This window comes from Scleropages formosus, chromosome 14 (genome assembly GCF_900964775.1).
Source record: "Scleropages formosus chromosome 14, fSclFor1.1, whole genome shotgun sequence".
NCBI lineage: Eukaryota > Metazoa > Chordata > Actinopteri > Osteoglossiformes > Osteoglossidae > Scleropages > Scleropages formosus.
In genome coordinates, this window is record NC_041819.1 from 19,783,884 (window position 1) to 19,800,525 (window position 16,642).

General features: G+C 45.7%; 1 protein-coding gene across 8 annotated transcripts in view; it reads right to left on the reverse strand.

The window, feature by feature from the left end:
• Positions 1-5,701: 5,701 nt before the first annotated feature.
• LOC108928968 (disks large homolog 3-like) overlaps positions 5,702-16,642 on the reverse strand; it is a 79,038-nt gene continuing 68,097 nt past the window's right edge. For 6 of the 8 annotated variants that reach the window (XM_018743184.2, XM_018743182.2, XM_018743183.2 and 3 more), the window contains 11 exons: positions 14,839-14,953; positions 12,062-12,238; positions 11,636-11,711; positions 10,781-10,880; positions 9,022-9,063; positions 8,430-8,480; positions 8,171-8,272; positions 7,847-8,019; positions 7,431-7,540; positions 7,224-7,315; positions 5,702-6,317 (listed from right to left, as the gene is read on the reverse strand). In XM_018743184.2, coding sequence (XP_018598700.1) covers positions 6,211-6,317; positions 7,224-7,315; positions 7,431-7,540; positions 7,847-8,019; positions 8,171-8,272; positions 8,430-8,480; positions 9,022-9,063; positions 10,781-10,880; positions 11,636-11,711; positions 12,062-12,238; positions 14,839-14,953 — 1,145 coding nt within the window. In that variant the 3' untranslated portion in view covers positions 5,702-6,210. Of the gene's footprint in view, positions 6,318-7,223; positions 7,316-7,430; positions 7,541-7,846; positions 8,020-8,170; positions 8,273-8,429; positions 8,481-9,021; positions 9,064-9,800; positions 9,847-10,780; positions 10,881-11,635; positions 11,712-12,061; positions 12,239-14,838; positions 14,954-16,119; positions 16,301-16,642 lie in introns of those variants that run through there. The other 2 variants (XM_018743185.2, XM_018743190.2) reach the window with 2 other exon arrangements.

Below are 16,642 nucleotides of genomic sequence, written 5' to 3' on the forward strand. Positions count from 1 at the left end.
GCATGGCTGACCATCATCACCAAATATTAGCACGAAAGTCATCAATGTAAAGGGTTAAAATACACTCGCTGGAGGTGGACAGTGTGTCCCTGCAAAGGGGAAGGATCAGAGATGGTCAGAAACTGTCAATTTATCACTTTTGCACACCTGGGTACCACACACTGAATGTGTTCACATCTGTATTTCAACAGCACCTAACATTACACTCACACACACACACACACTTTCAGAACCGCTCATCCCAAGCGGGGTCACGGGGAACCGGAGCCTACCCGGTAACACAGGGCGTAAGGCCGGAGGGGGAGGGGACACACCCAGGACAGGACGCCAGTCCATCGCAAGGCACCCCAAGCGGGACTTGAACCCCAGACCCACTGGAAGGCAGGACTGTGGTCCAACCCACTGAGCCACAGCACCCCCCGTAACATTACACTCATTTAAAGTATTTTTTTTTAAGTAAACTACTTTAGTAAAGTATTTAAAAAGCTTATTTCTGCTCTGAACTTAGTGAAAAATAGACAAATGTTGCAGATGTACACGTGAAGGTTCTCAGAAAAAGTACTCTATTACATACTACAGTAAACGAATGTACTAAATACTTATATATATGTATGTCCCTGTCCTTTGAGGTGTACATCGTTTTCGAGAAAAGCATCTTAAGGACTAGGCCTAATTATATACAGCGTATATAAATAAATATATATAAATGCTTGTTTAGCAGACGCTTTCTCCAAAGGGACTTCCAATGAACTCTACCAGTGTTCTGAGCCCACACACCTTATTCACCGCGGTGACTTACACTGCTAGATACACTATTTACACTGGCTCACTCATCCATACATCGGTTTAACACACACTACAAGTGAACCTGAACAGCATGTCTTTGGAGTGTGGGAGGAAACCAGAGCACCCAAAGACTTATACTGCTAGACACACTACTTACACTGGGTCACTCGTCCATACATCAGTGGAACACACACACACACACACACATTCTCTGTCACCCGCACACACTGGATTGAACACTAACTGTAAACCTGCACTCGGCACTAATTGTAAATGTAAATATACTTCAGTATTTCGTCATAAGTGTAAATACTCCCAACACAGTGTGAAAGAGCCGTCTTGAATGATTTGTAAATTCATAACCACAGCAGCAACTGAAAAAAGAAACAATAAACTATAAAGGATTCTCTTACGTATTTTGTATCAGTCCTCGAAATAATGTGAAATACTTCCACTTTATTCGAAGAAAATAAATGTGTATAGCAGTGTTAATGACAGCGCACTTAGCTGAAAATGAAAATGCACCATTTCTGAATCTTAGTTAAAAAGTTTAATGTTCAAACACAGGATGGATGTCACGTCAGGCTATCGCTTCGATTTTCCTCCTTCGCGTTGATTATGTTAATCGAGCAACGCTCTGCATTTAATTCAACACTCAAATGGAGTACCATAATAATATGTATATACCTAGATGTTTAAAGGTTTAAACACAAGCACAGAGAACCTGTGGTCAAGATCTCGTTTCCACCCCTACAGCCCTTTCTTCTGCGTGGTCCAACAAACGGCCTTTGGTTGTTCACAAAATAAACGCGAGGTGTCGCTATAATCACAAAGCGGGTTATACTAATATCTTAACAGTAGATGTCGCCAGAAGCCACATTTTACACCAAGTCTTTTTCATTCACTCCTGGTCCCACTAACTTCTCGTCCGAATGTTGAATAACTGCAACAACACCTTTCACGTAGAGCCTAAACTTATGAAATCATTTTGCCCCATGAATGAAAAATTAAACGTGTCACGAAATTCAGCAACTGACACCTTTTAAATCATTATAGACCATATCTGTTTGGGAGGTAAAAGCTGGTACGATAGGTGACTCCTGGAGCGGAGAAATCACGGTCACATTTGCTTTTATACGGTGTGTTAGAAAAGGGTTCGAAAGCTTTAATATAGTTTGCGGTTGGCATGTGATCAAAGGCCTGACGATTTAGTTACGCTTTCTTTTGCTGTCTCAGAGGGTTGGGCTTAATGTTTTTTTTGTTGGTCAGGTAAAGAAGGGCGTGGGCCCACGAAGTAAGGGTTGGGCTCAGGTATGTATTCATCTCTGGATACAGCTAAGAAAACTGCACCGTCTTTGGAGCTGCAGCTGGAAATTTGATAAAAGGAAACCATCGGTTTTTCTCGAGACCAATCTCATCCCGAAACGTTGTCGGCGTGAAAAAAAAAACATAAAAGATACAAAGCAGCTTTTCCAAGATTCGGTGAGCTGTCTTCCACATAGCTCCTCCTGGATATTAACCTAGGTCGCCTCTTCATCCGACTGCTGGTTTAATATAGTAATTATAAACAAATACATGTATAAAATAATGATTCACCACCCTCCTACGCTTTAGTGATGAATTTAGACCTAAAATTTCTAGTGTGACTTACTGGTGCAGAATAGACCTATTTGCAGAGACATAGAGTCTCCCATCTCCCTCCAGCAGTCTTTGCAATGATGCAGAGTACTTCCATAATTAGAACATATTCTATATTTTGTGCATTGCTTATGTGCATTTATGTCCTTGGGTTGTCCTGTAATAACTGCAAATTTTAGAAGATCTAAAGAACAGGATAACATTTTCTTTAATAAATCTAAACATTTCTGAACATCCCCATATTTGCAGTTATATAAGCAAAGTAATCATTAGCATACATGGAATTGATGGGTGTACAAAGTAATAGCAGGTTGAATTTCTTACACATTTGGGGTCAACATATTACATTTTCTCTGCTGTATTAATCGTATTAAAAGTATTCTTCACACATGAAAGTAGATTTTCCGTAGCACTTGCTGTGCTTCACCCATTTCCACACAGAAGTCACATCTCACCTGAAACCTCAAGGACTTGTAGTTTGCTGATATATGGTAATTTTTAAAGATATGGTGGAGCAGAACCATTCCAGCGGTTATTAAATATGAATGAATCACTCTGTGTGCATAATTAATACCGGAAATTTAGACCCTGAAAATAACGATAACACTGCGAATAGTTTGCCTCTTGACATAGTTTAAAATTAAACTTTAAAACTGTAGAAATCAGTGAAATTTAAATTGGAGACCTCAGTTTGGCTGCACTGTGAAAGTTCTAGCTGCAGATGATATTTTCAAATTTTTACCTGAAGTGGTTTAATGTTTCAGGATTTTTATATTTTATTCCCCCCTTTTTTTTTTCCTTTTTCCAAAGCTGCAATTTCACTTAGAAACCCCCATTTATAAACAGAAAAAAAAAAAAAAAAAAAAAAAAACTTGTTTATTCTTCTCCAGATAAATAGAAACCCCGGATTATTATCTCTCAATGCCCAGATTAAAAGGGAACTGAAACAATGATCAACTGTGTCACATATTTTATTATCATTTTAAAATATGTTTGTCCAGTCCAAAAAAGGAACAGTACAAAATGAAATGAAGCAGGACTGCCTTCCTCCATGACCAGCAGACTGGAGGACGGAAACGTCGACATGCCAGACAGCTCCTGCGACCTCGTCTCGGGGAGAACAGCCACCGTACAGCAAAGGGGTGCTATGCATAAGGACCTGCTGCTTCCATACCGTGACGGTGTGCTGTCACCATCATCTCACACCTATCCTCACCTTTTGCACCCCTAGACTCCCACATAGAATCCATCCTTATGAGAAAACCCAGTGCAAGCTCCACCACAGTACAATCTCAAGCATTCATGGAACACACCAGATGCATTCGCAGTCACTCTTAAAAAGTGTACAGTGCTCCGAGTGAATGAAAAATAAAAATTCTTTGGGCACTATGATCACGGCTGACCTATGAATAATTTGCAGGTCCATTAACAGTCAGCACTATTTGGAGAGAGAGAGAGAGAGAGAGAGAGAGAGAGAGCGCTTTTGATGTCACCAATATACAAACAACCCCTACCCTCCAATTTTAATTTCAAGAGCCTGATTTCAAGTTTTCTTCTGAAAATAAAATAAAGCAAAACAATCCTCACAACAAATCACATCTAAGAAAGGCCCATTATTTGACAATGTTACCCTAGAATGAGATTCTGTTTACAGAGAATAAAGACATTAGTGGATGTTTGAATGGAAAGCTCTTTTTAGTTTTATTTCAATTCTATAAAAGTTGTAGCTGTCCACATTGTCTTACATGAGCAAGGGGGATTCTCTGCCGTTACGGTTTACATGTACAGATGCAGTAGTTCATCATGGCTCAGTACCCTTCGGTCACTCCCTGGTTCAGACGCAGGTGTGAAACAGAAGTACCTGGCAGGCTGCCCTCTCAGGAACTTCCTACTCGTAAAGCAGAAATATTATGGGGGATTATGGAGGATAATGCAAACCGGACCTTCAGTAGGCGGAAGCGTTTCCAGTTTTCAGTGCGGCTCGGTGGGGGTGCATTCATCCTGGTTTAAACGGTTGTGCAAAACATATTCCATGCTGCCAGAAGAGGTGGAAAGAGGCCTTTTCTGCACTTCTGATACATCCAACACACGTGCTGTCCTTGAGAGAAAAATCGTTTCTACAGACTCGCATGTCGCCCGACCTTTTCAACGCTCCAGCGCACCCAGTGTCACCGCAGTCCTTTCCTTGGAGAAAATCATGGTCTTTCAGTCACTGCTGTGGGACGCTGGTGTCTGCATTAGATTCCCAGTCCCTGAAATATGAGTTGATGCATTGGCTCGACACTTGCCTAGAACTGATACCAAAAAAGCAAACACAAAAAAAAAAAAAAAAAAAAGAAACCAGCCATATTAACCAACCAACATGTGAATAATGGAGGAAAACGAACAGACCGTAATTTGTCTTTAAAATGATAAAAGAGGGAAAACTATCCGCTGCGCCTGTGTTCCGCTGAACAGCTGCCCTCCACTCCGGCTCACAAGGCAGCGCCACATGACTGACTGTGCCTGGAGTGAGTCTCCCTGGAAGGCAGAGAGGGCGAGTGGGTGGTCCGCAGCGCAGCGTGGAGAGGGGCTCTTCCACCACCACGGTAAAAGAAGAAGTCACCGCAGCAGAACGGCTTTCTGCCACACGATGGGGGCGGGGGTGGGGGGGCGTTGAGCCATCAAAATCGTCCTCCTTCACAGGAGCGAGTCTCCATCCTATGCTCTCACAGTTTAGCTAAACTCCTCTGTCAGTAGCGGGGGGGGGGGGAAAAAAAATGTGGAAAATATTCACACGGATTAGAGCGTCTCTAACTGGATACTGCGAGCAGCAGGAACTGCACCTCGCTGTTCTTCAGCGCCAACATTGACTTTAACAGATATATTTATTCATTTCCCATAAGGCAGTTTGGCATTTCAAAGAGAGCCCAATTATACCTCTCTACCCTCCTTCATTATACCAGAGCAGCATAAAAAAAAAGAAAACAACCAATACTTAAAGAAATCTGACAGCCCTCCACATATGTAGACAAGTCTTATGAAGTGTTAAACAGCAAGAGGTCTTTTTAACGTCACCGAGTCATCTTGCCACACGATGTCATTCTTTTAACTTCCGGCTCCAGTAACATAAAGGTAGGGATTCATGTTCCACTTGGGTTCTGTTCACGTCAGCTCCAGAGAAGGGAGGCACTGGCTGGCTCTGTCCCAAACTGTCAGCAGCCGTTCAGAAATGCAGGTGGTCTGCGGTCTTTACGATATCAGCAGTAGTTTGTGTGACCGATTGGGTTTTTTTTTGTTTTTTTTTTTTTTCTTTTTTTATTTTTAAAACTCTGAACGCTGGAAAAAGGTTCCTTGAACAGAACAGTACCATCCGGGGTCCTGATTTGTATCTAGTCCATCCAGCTTCTCATCATCCAAGTCTTTCCAAGCCCAGCATCATGAAGCACGCTGATCCAGCTTGAGCAAACTGTCAGCCCCTCAGAGCATTTCCAAGTCCAGCTCGCCATGGCACCTTTGTGAGACCCATCAAAGTGGTCAAGAACCAACCTGCACGCCTGTTCCTTTGCTCTGCGTTAAAAGATTAAATGCGTCTGCTATGACATCGCTGCCACAGATGGGTTTGCTGAGAAACTCATGCAGGGGTGTGCACAGTCACAGAAATGATGAGACTTTTTACCCATTAAAGAGTAACAGAATGATGACAATAAAACTTGATATGCAACATATCTAAAAAAGGGAAGGATGGGACTTCAGCTAGGTAGGTAGACTTCAATGTGGATCTGGGGACCACGGGGACTTGGGTGTTCAGAGCTTCTCCGGGGAGGAGATCCAGATGTAAGGGCCTGACTGTTCCTCAATGATCATCTTTATTTTGCTGTAGATCTCCTCTAGCGAGTCACCCTGTACAATTGCTGGAAAGGAAAGAGAGGGAGATGTCACCATAAAGTGGAGGATCATCCTTTTCTATGATTCTTCTGGCTGCAAAGCATCAATATTTCCTGCTCTTTTTGTGACACTAAGCCCGCTGTTCACAGCCGACTTCCGCATCTTAATCTTAATGATCTAATCAGATTCGGTCATTGATGGTTTCCTTCGTTGGGCGTGATGTTCGCGATAAGACTGCCGTCAGCGACGCCTCCCTTTACACCGTCCATCGGCTGTTGCCTCTGAGCTGCCGTTTACAGAGCAGACCTTGGCGCGAACAGTCCGGCTACTGCCATCATGCCACGTCCAGGCTACCGCGTCAGGCCAATTTACACGCTTTTCAAATGATCTTTTCTCCATTTTCCCACAAATTATGCAAGATACTGGCACCATAACAATCCAGTGAGTGCTGTGCATAGTTATGCTTCACACAAAGAATTGCTTTGGCAGCTGCTGCTGCTAAGGAGAAAGCGGCACGGAAGTTTTCCGTACATTAAAATACAGAAGTTAACGTATCCCTTTAGCCCTTACATAATAGTTAAAAAGTTGCGTGTTTTGAGTGCTCGTACAACGGTCGTGACAAATTCCAGGCAACATCAGCTGGAGATATTAACTGATTGTATTTTGTAAGCATCCTTTTATTCGAATACAAGACACTACGTTAGCCTTATAAAACTGACACACAACCTTTAAACTAAGCTGAATTATACAGATTTTCACTCACTTTATGAACAAGTCATTATTTAATAATTGCTGGAGTTCTTTTTTCTTTAAAGAACAATTATGAAATAATGTTGGAGTTTTTTTCTTTTTTAAAAAAAAATAAAAAAATAAACAATTCATGTTGGGAGTTTTATTTAAAAAAAAAAAAACAAACATGAATAGAAGTGTACCTGTGAAATACTCTCCAAACTCCTGCTCCAGCTTCATCGCCTTGTCGAACACTTTGCTGGCTTGTTCATATGTCTGTCTCTTATTCATCTCCCTGCAGAACACAGAAAGGTCAGAGACGGACACGCGACTGGCTGCTTTATAAGTAAAACGTATTTCCTATGAAGACAAAGTAGAGTAAGTTTTTCAGAAGACTGCCCGCAACTCACATAAGGGCTTCGATGGATTTTGGCTTGATGAAAATGGAAATTGGGTACAGTTGTGCTTGTTGCAATCGCTTGATGGCATTCCCTGACACGTCCAAGATGCAATGCTTTCCCTGGAATAAAGAAAGGAGAACAGTTACAACAAAAACATGATACCATGTCACAGCAGCATTGGTGATGAGGGTTTCATAATTGAAAAATGAGACAATCATTTCCAGAAGGTAAAATTCCTGCTTATGGATCTCCTTATACTTCAAACTCCTTTGCCTTCTCGAAAACAGGGACATTTTCCACAGAACACGTTCAGCAAATGTACATTTTACTATTCCAAGCATTTTCAACTGAATTTTTTTTGCGGCAAGAATCTCTGCATACTTATGGATCTTTCTTGTCTTTTTCTACCCTTTAGAAACACCTACCCTTTCAGCCACAGCTCTGACAGACTGGATGCTTGTACCGTAGAGGTTCTCGTTGAACTGGCCTGCTTCAATGAACTTGTTGTCCTGAATGTCCTTCTCCATCTGTTCCCGTGAAGCAACGAAGTGATAATCCTGACCGTCTATCTCATTCTCCCTCCTCGGCCTGGTGGTGTCTGTGACCCAGAGACAAGTTTTTACGACGGTCAGTTTGCACGCTCCTTGCATAGAAGGAACCGGGTCGTTTAATTACCATCGCCACTTCGTTAATGTAACAATGCGAGGGGACCATGGCGACCACCCGCAGCGGAGTCTCGGGACACTCACGCGGAACGCAAGATCCGAACTTGTGAGGAAACTCGGAGATGAGGTCATCGTTCACCCTGTCCTTCATCGGTCCCAGAATGATCACGGGTCTTGTGTAATGAACTGCAAAAAACGACACCGACCAAAACGAACTCAATCGCATCCACCCAGCAGGTCCCGTCCGTCTCCCCAGAGGGGACAGTTACAACAGTGACTAGTCACTAGTTCCACAGTTACTTCTGACAGACAAAAGGAACTGAGAATAAAAGGCCACACTTACTTTCCTGTCGAATCACTGGTTCATAGGACAGGATTGTATCTTCCTGTCCCTCTGAAAAAGGAAGCCACAAAGCTTGAGCATCATGCATTACACATTTTCAGAACCGCTTGTCCCATACGGGGTCACGGGGAACCAAAGCCAACCCGGTAACACAGGGCGTAAGGCCGGAGGGGGAGGGGACACACCCAGGACCGGACGCCAGTCCGTCGCAGGGCACCCCAAGCGGGACTCGAACCCCAGACCCACCGGAGAGCAGGACTGTGGTCCAACCCACTGCGCCACCGCACCCCCATCATGCATTAAAGAAAGAAAAAAAAACAAAAAAAAAAAAAAACGAAAAGAATATATATGTCCATTAAATAAGTACCACATATTTGCCATTCAACAGTTTTCATTTATGTGTATTTACACCGAGGCTGTTTACGAAAGTGCTACGAAAAACTCTCCGCTACAGTTCAGATTCCACCGGAGAGGCCTCAATGCCTATGAGGGAGCGGGAAGCGCTGGACACAAAACTGAGCTCTCTACGAAGGTGGCGATCAGAGGAAAGGCGTTTGCGCCCGTTGGCGGAAACACCATGAAGGATGCTTACTTGAGCTGCTTTCGCTGTCGCTCGTGTTTGACGTCAGACATTCTACAACAGAGACACCGAGGTTACAGTTTTGCAATGAATGAAACAAATGAATCAGAGAAAATCCAGTCTTATATGCTTTATATTCTTCTGTGACGAATGAAACAATCTTTTGCATTATATAAGTTGATGGTGGGGGGCGGTTGATCAAAATCCCTGAGTTGCAGTTTGCTACTATGCTGGGGAAGAATTAGATAATGAAAAGGGCTGAGTATGCGCGTATGCTCTCACAGGGCACTCGGAGGCGCTTGTGCCGAGGAGGTGGACAGAAACGGGACGTTAACCATTTGCCCTCAATGGGTCCCGATTGACCTCGCGCTTGTACCGGGGCTCTCCTGCCGCCGAGCCGGGCTCTGTGGTGACCCACGCCGAGGAAAAGCCCACAGACACCCTATCGAGTCATTTAAACCTTCACCTCGCTAAATATGTCCATAAAGCTGGGGTCAGGAGCCTTGGGTCCACGTTCCCCTCATCCATGAAAGAGCTCCTAAAAATTGCCCTGTAAGAGTATAAAAGTGTCCTACATGTCTTTGTTCCCTGAAAGGCTGGTTTGGGGGGGGGGGGGGGAAAAAAAAAAAAAAAAAAAAAAACTGAGCCAACAACCAGCATCGGATGCCGCAGCTGCTCGGGCACAGGTTTGGCGACCCTCTTGTGCCTGCAGTGCCGTGGTATGGGGGTGTTAGCGTGTGAGGGTTAGAATTCTAGCCTGGGACAGCATGAGGAGAAAGCCCCACACTTACTCAAACTCTTTGATCCATAATAGTCATCGCTTAACCCTGGGAAGTCCTGAGTGTCCCGGCAGGTGAAAAGAGAAAGAGAGAAGAGAGAAAGCACAGAGGAAGAAAGAGAAGGTTAGTGGGGGACCGAGACGAGGACAGAGACCTGGAGACGACTAAGGGGCTTTTCGGGTTGAGGGCCAACGCCATCCCTCTTATCTCACCCTGGGATTACCGTGTGTCCTTTCCTGCATTTCGCCCGTTTCTCCCAGTTTAGTCACAGCCAATAATCTGGTTCATATGCTCATGTGCTCTCGAAGCATGCCAATTGGGTGAACAGCGATTTCTCTCTATGGGCGGCACCCTTCAGCAGGTAATGTAACACACTTGGAGGAGAGTGAAATTTACCGCACTCCATCTGCAGCGACGCAGTCATCTGGCTGATTGTAGGCGTTACTGTGAGAGAGGATGGGGAGAGAACTCCAGCCGCGTCACCCGCCCAAGGAAGCAGGGGCCACTTCGTACGTCCCGGCCATCCGTGCCACGGATGGCTAGAGGGGCACGGTGGAAATCGAGGGAAAAGTGGCCCGCGGGCGCCGCCACTGGGGAGGCCCGTTTTTTTCATGCGTTGCTGAAGCCAACATCACCAGTGCCCTTCACAAGCCCTAGTCTGAGGCTCTGTCCTTTGAAGGAGTAGGGACGCTTGCCCATTATTAGCACTGGGAAGTCAGTGCGCTAATCGGCATGTCGCCCAGTTGTAAACACAAAAAGCCTTGGGGACAGCAGCGATACAAAGCGTGGGAGCGTGTGCGTATGTGTCTGTTCCCGTTAGAAAGGCACCGCTACCCCGAAGCTATAAGGGCTGCGAGGATCTACGAAGCAGAGGACACGGCTGATGGAGGCAGGCTGCAGCGATGGCCGTCCCCGCAAAGCGAGCAGGAATGAGAGCGAAGGATGAGGAACGGAGGTCGGCGTTAGAGCCCCACCACCTGCCCCCTACTCACGTTCAGGCTCCACGCTCTCCTGCGCAATGTTCTCCTTGCTCTTGTAAAAGGGAAACTTGCGCGAGAGGCTGAAGCTCTTTTTGCGCTTTACTTTGACCGACTGCCGGGGAGATGCACAGATGAAGGGCGGGGGATGGAGGATGAAACAGAACACAACGGAATGGGCTGATGAGCAATGCAACACACGCGTGCGCGCACCTCCGACAAACGCGAAGAAACACAAAACCAAAAAGTGACACGCAAAAAAATTAACTCAACAGGAAGAACGATCAATTAAAAAGCACATCGAGACCATAAATGAAAAGCAGGGTATGTGAGCACAATAAATTGAACGTTTTCGCATTCATACAGAGTTTAAATAAGGAAGATCTACCATGAGCCACCACTTCGACAGAAAGAAATCCCTGGGATTTTTGATTCGGGTATAATTTTAATAATGCAGAGCACTGTAATACAGCATCGCCTCTTCATGCAGTACCATTTACATGGACCTGTTAATTTTGCGTCACCCAAACATGCAGAGGAGAATTAGTACTAATACTTCACTGAAAACGAGCAGCATCTCAGCTATTGGTGCCCACTTCGGTTCAGCCTTTGCGTTCAACCCGTATCACACATTGCACGGTGGTAGACTTTGCACCGATGACAAATGTCACCCTGTTTTACAGTACTCAGCAGCTGCCTTCGGATGATGCAATTTCCTCCATCGGTGACTAATCGTCACGAAAACAAGAGCGAGATGGAGAGTTCGGGCGCAGAGGCCGATACACACACATCAGGAGGAGGAACAGGATGTACAGACAGAGGAGGGGAGGCTGCATGCAGGTCTGGCATCGCAGGTGTTAGACAGCTCACCCTGTTGGACTCAATCATGCCCGTCCTGGCGTGGAACTTGACCGTTTTTAACCTCGCGCGCTCTTTCTTCTCCACCCTGCCGAGTCAACGAAGGGAGAGATGTTACAGCCGCGCTGCAGGCGAACCGGGCGCTCGGAGGTGCTCGGGAGCGGCTACAAACCGAGCGATAAGCCTGGCTTGCTGGAACTAATAACCAAGATAGCGTCAAAAAGCTCTTTAGTTGCAAACGCTGGTTTCGTACTTTCCGCTGCAGTCACGCCGGCGAAGGAAAAATAAGTAGGAGACTGGCTTCCTCAGCAGTGGAGACAAACCAAAACAGTTCAAATGTCCTCATTAGGCTAAGGGTCAGTGCTGGACACATGTATATGCATCCTGATCGCCCCCCCCCCCCAGCTGTCGGTTCACCTCGAGGTTGAAAAGCCGTACCTCTTCTTGCTGGGGATGACCCCGATCTGCTCGCTCTCCCCGTGGGGGGTGACGAGCCGCGCCTGCCACCACTCGTCGTCCGAGGCATTGATGACGTGTAGGATGTCCCCGTAGGAGAAGCTCAGGCCCTGGCTGGGCAGGCAGCTGTCCCGCGTGCGGTCATAGTCAAAGAGAGCTCTGCAGAGAGGGAGGCGGGAAGGTGAAAGGAAGGGTTCCCCATGGAAATCATTAGAGGCTCTTGAACCAAAGTTGGACATTACAAAACTGAGCTCCCTTCCAATTACCATGTTTTACCATTCAGGCAAAAGTGAACATTTAAACCTCTAACTGCCCTGCGCTGTGTCCACTCAGCAGCCCACTGTGGAGGATGTAATTGAGAGAAACCCCTCTAGCTCCACTGGGTTTCTGCCTCTTTGCTTTGTATCCAGGAGACACTTCTGTCCAGCATGTGCCCGCAGTCTTCCCTGTGGTAGCAACAGCAGAAGCAGCACCGCTCACAGCCATGACAGCAGAAGCTTCCGAAGGACTCAAGGACCATGCAGCGTTGGCACTGCGTGATCCGTATATGAACGTGGCCACGTGGAGATCAACCATCAGTCTCGCAGAGGGTTTCCGGTACTTTCCGCCACTGGGACCGTAACTTCAGAGGAACGGTTCACGGAGGACTCGAGACCACGAGAGGAGGCTGGGACCAGCAGGCAGAGAAGGGGAACCCTTCTTTTCACAACCTTACAACTGGAACGTTCTGGGTTCAACTCCCTGCACCCCAAGTTGCTTTTGGAGAAAAGCATCAGAAAAGTTAATGAATAAAATGAGAATTTTAATTTGCCGTCATCTACTGAAACAGTCAGCTATCAAGTGTCTTCGTCACCAGGAGACAGACTCCCGCTGACGGCTGCTCCGCTGCGACCCGGCTCTCTTTCCACCTACTCCGTATCACCTTCTCCATCCTCCCCGCATAATGTATCTAACCTTTCTCCGGTACCTGCACCAAAAGCCCATGACAAGAACAGCTGCTATGTAGGTCTAATCGCTCCTTACGTCCCACGCTTGTGGCTGATTCAGCGTCTGTCCTTCCTCTGCACCGTGCTCTCTGCAGCCTGCACCCTGTTTGTACCATGACGCTGTACCCTCCGAAGTGCTGCAAGTCACCCTAGATGAAGACGCCGGACAAATAAGTACGCCACGCATTTCCACGATTGACAAAGGCCCCCTGATTAAAGGTTTGAGTGCCACACAGTCACAGATACACTGCTATGCTCTTCGTGTAACTCTTCAGGGTCCTGCCTGGAACTCGGCAGCGCTGCGGATGAAGCCACGTCACCATTCTAGAATATCACGGAAACGATCGCGGGCAAATTCTTATTTTGTGCCGCTTTCCGGCTCAGCGCGTACACTCAAATTCGGAAGGATCTTAAAAAGGAAAGCGCAACAGGTGGCATCATTGTTAGAGCCATTCCCTTGCTACTGATGGACCCGGGTTCGACTCCACCCTCCCGCTGTACAATGGAAGCATTAACGTAGCATGAATGTGCTTACGCTGAAGCGATACAACAAAAATGACCATGATATTTAAAACAGTAAAAAATTTTAAGTAGCTTAGTGTTAAAACCTAATATTGTAAGCCTCCTTGGTCAGAGATATCAGTTAAATAAATAAAAGCATATACAGTATAACTTAATAACCGAGCTAGGGTCACCGCTCTTGCTTGCAACATCTGGAGCAAAATCCTTTACCCTGATCTCAGTACCACCAAAACGTATCTTCTCCTCGGGAGAAGCAACACACTTGTATTACGCAGAACAGCGTACCACAGTGCTGTCAGACTGCGGACACGTTAAGCGCAGCGAGATGAAGAGTCGCCCTTGATCGCCTGCCTTTGGACAACAACACCTTGTACTCTCACCGTCGATACGATCTGCTCCACGGGAAGGTGCCCCGGCGCCCGGGACTGCAGCGCAGGCTGGCACACCCAGCTTTACCCTGCTTTGCTCATAGCTGGTATGCTTTAAAATAGATAATCTGGCATTAGCAACATTGCTCAGCCTGCACCCGAGAAAAGTCATTTAGACATTCGGTCACGACTGCATTGTACCACAAAGAGAAGGAAGCACACAAAAAAAAATAATCATATTTATTCAAGCCAGTGACTCAGCGTGGTGTTTCTGCTGATGTACTAATCCCAGCTGTCGTCCAAATGATCGGTCTACCGCTACTTCACTCTCTAAACTCGCAAGTTACGTCTTGGAGAAACTTGCCTCTCCCATTCAGATCGCTGAAAAGCTGGTAAGTATAAAAGCAACACCATGACAGGTCCCATTCCTACATTCAAACTTACATCCTTCTGGCTATTAGCTCAAGTCCTTCATCAGTTCTACACATAACAAAAAACAGAGGAGTCTCGTGCAAATGGGTAATTAAAAAGAAAACCTACTGTCAATAAGTCGTTTTCAGCAAATTGCATGGATGCACAGTGAAATAAACGAAATCTCCTCTCAAACCTGTTAATTACCTTCTCCAGAATACAATTCAGTAAATTAAATTAGTAATTAAATTGTGATGACTATTAATATGAACAATCGCACCCGTTTCAATGTTTGAACGATGGGTTCAGGAGGTAAAGAGGATGCGAGCATTGGGAATGTTTGTCTGCATCAGTGTCTCTATGTGTGTGTGCGTGTGTGTGTGTGTGTGTGTGTGTTCACACTGTTTTCCCACGAGGGTGGGATGCGGCTGCAGGCTTGCGACCGGCTCCTTTCTTGGGCGTAGCAGCCTACCTGACGTAAAGCGAGCGCTTCTCACTGGTGCGCAGGGAGCCCGAACCCGAGCTCATGCTGCTGTTCATCATCTGTTCTCGCAGGTCGTGGATCTTGGACTCAAAGCGGCTGTACTCTGTAAAACACACATACAGAGAAAACAATGTCAGCTGAGGACCACACAAAGTGTCCCTTTTATGACGGTCACCCCTTCCTGCTGGACTTCAGAGCAAAGCCTAGGAATAGTTGAGATGCTTTTCCTGGGTCCAAGAGAAAAGCAGGTGCGCAAGAGACACTCCAAGTGTTTGTTCTGCTTAAGCAAACAGAAGAGGAGTCAAACATCCGTGTTAAATTATTCCAGAGATTGGGAGGCATCTCCATATTTAATTTTTGTTTTTCTCCAAAGTGACTTTCAATCTTTGAGGTACTTTAGGGATTTGCACATTCAAACAGCTGAGTAATTTTACTGGAGCAATTTTAGGGTAAGTACCTTGAACAAGGAGATGGGATTCAAACCAACAACCTTCAGATTCAAAGACAGCAGCTCTAACCGCTATACCACCTTCTGTCCCTTTTTAAAGGAAAAATACAGTGTTCATTTTCATTCCACCAAAGCCTGTGGGCGCAAACTCGCAAAACAATTTGCAGCTTTGGTTTTTAAATACGAACGAACAGTCTGTTCAACAACTGCAACAGTCCCGTTCCTAATGCGGGCTGAAGAACACAAAAGACAGTATTTAATGTGACAAAATGCTGAATACATGTTCAACAGTCTGAAAGAGTTGTGACAACATGAAGATTTAAATAATGCAGGGTGCTCCCTCAGCCATATTCAAAATAGCTTCTATTATTTCTTGCCAGGCAGTATGTTATACATACTGAATAAATTAAACCAGCAATTCCATTTGGGGCTGTGGGACATATGTTTGCATGTTAACCTTCAGGCAACAGGTGGCATAGTGGTTAGAGCCACTGCCTTCCAATCAAACGTTTTGGGCTTGAACCCCCCTCTTGCTGCCTTACCCTACATCGATACAGTAAAAGTACCCGGCTGTACAACGGGTCCATAATTCCAAGTATCTTAAGGTACAAACCTAATACTGTAAGTCACTTTGGAGAAAAGCGTAATGAAAAAATAACACAATCAAATTAACTACGGACACAAGATGGGGGGGGGGGTTATATTTCTTTATAATTTCTGAATCTGCAATGAGACCATCTGAGAAATAAAGAGGATGAAGAAACATGTTAAAACTTTTACTTTCCTCAGTTATGCCACAGCCGTCTTTTTTGCCAACTCACCGCGGAACATTTTCTTGACGCAGACACTTGGATATATGTTCTTCTATGTTACAAAATCCACCAACTGTTTGTAGTACAGTATTTCACTAACACAAGGCCAAATAGGCTATCCTGCCAAACAACCTTCCATCTGTAACAAGTATAAGGAAAAGAATGAAAAACTCCAGAGAGACGCGCGGGCAATTCGCCCACACAGACGCTCAGATTATAACATGACAAGTCAGTCGAAACCAAGAGATCAAGCAGCGCAAGCGCACAGAAACCACGCCCGGGGCCAGCTCTACAGGCTCAAGGTACAGCCAGTCGAAACAGAAAGGTGAGGTAACCCGACACCACCCGACTGAGACAAGGTGACGCCGAGGGCTCTGTGGAGAAAGAATTAGAGAGCCCCAGTCAGCGAAACAGGATGGCACTCCACTGTAGGCGGCACGCCAACAATGTGGGGGTGGAAGAGTCCGAGAGAATACAGAGACACGTACTGTGTAACCGCAATAGACGGAGGAAGCAGCAAAGGACCGATCTC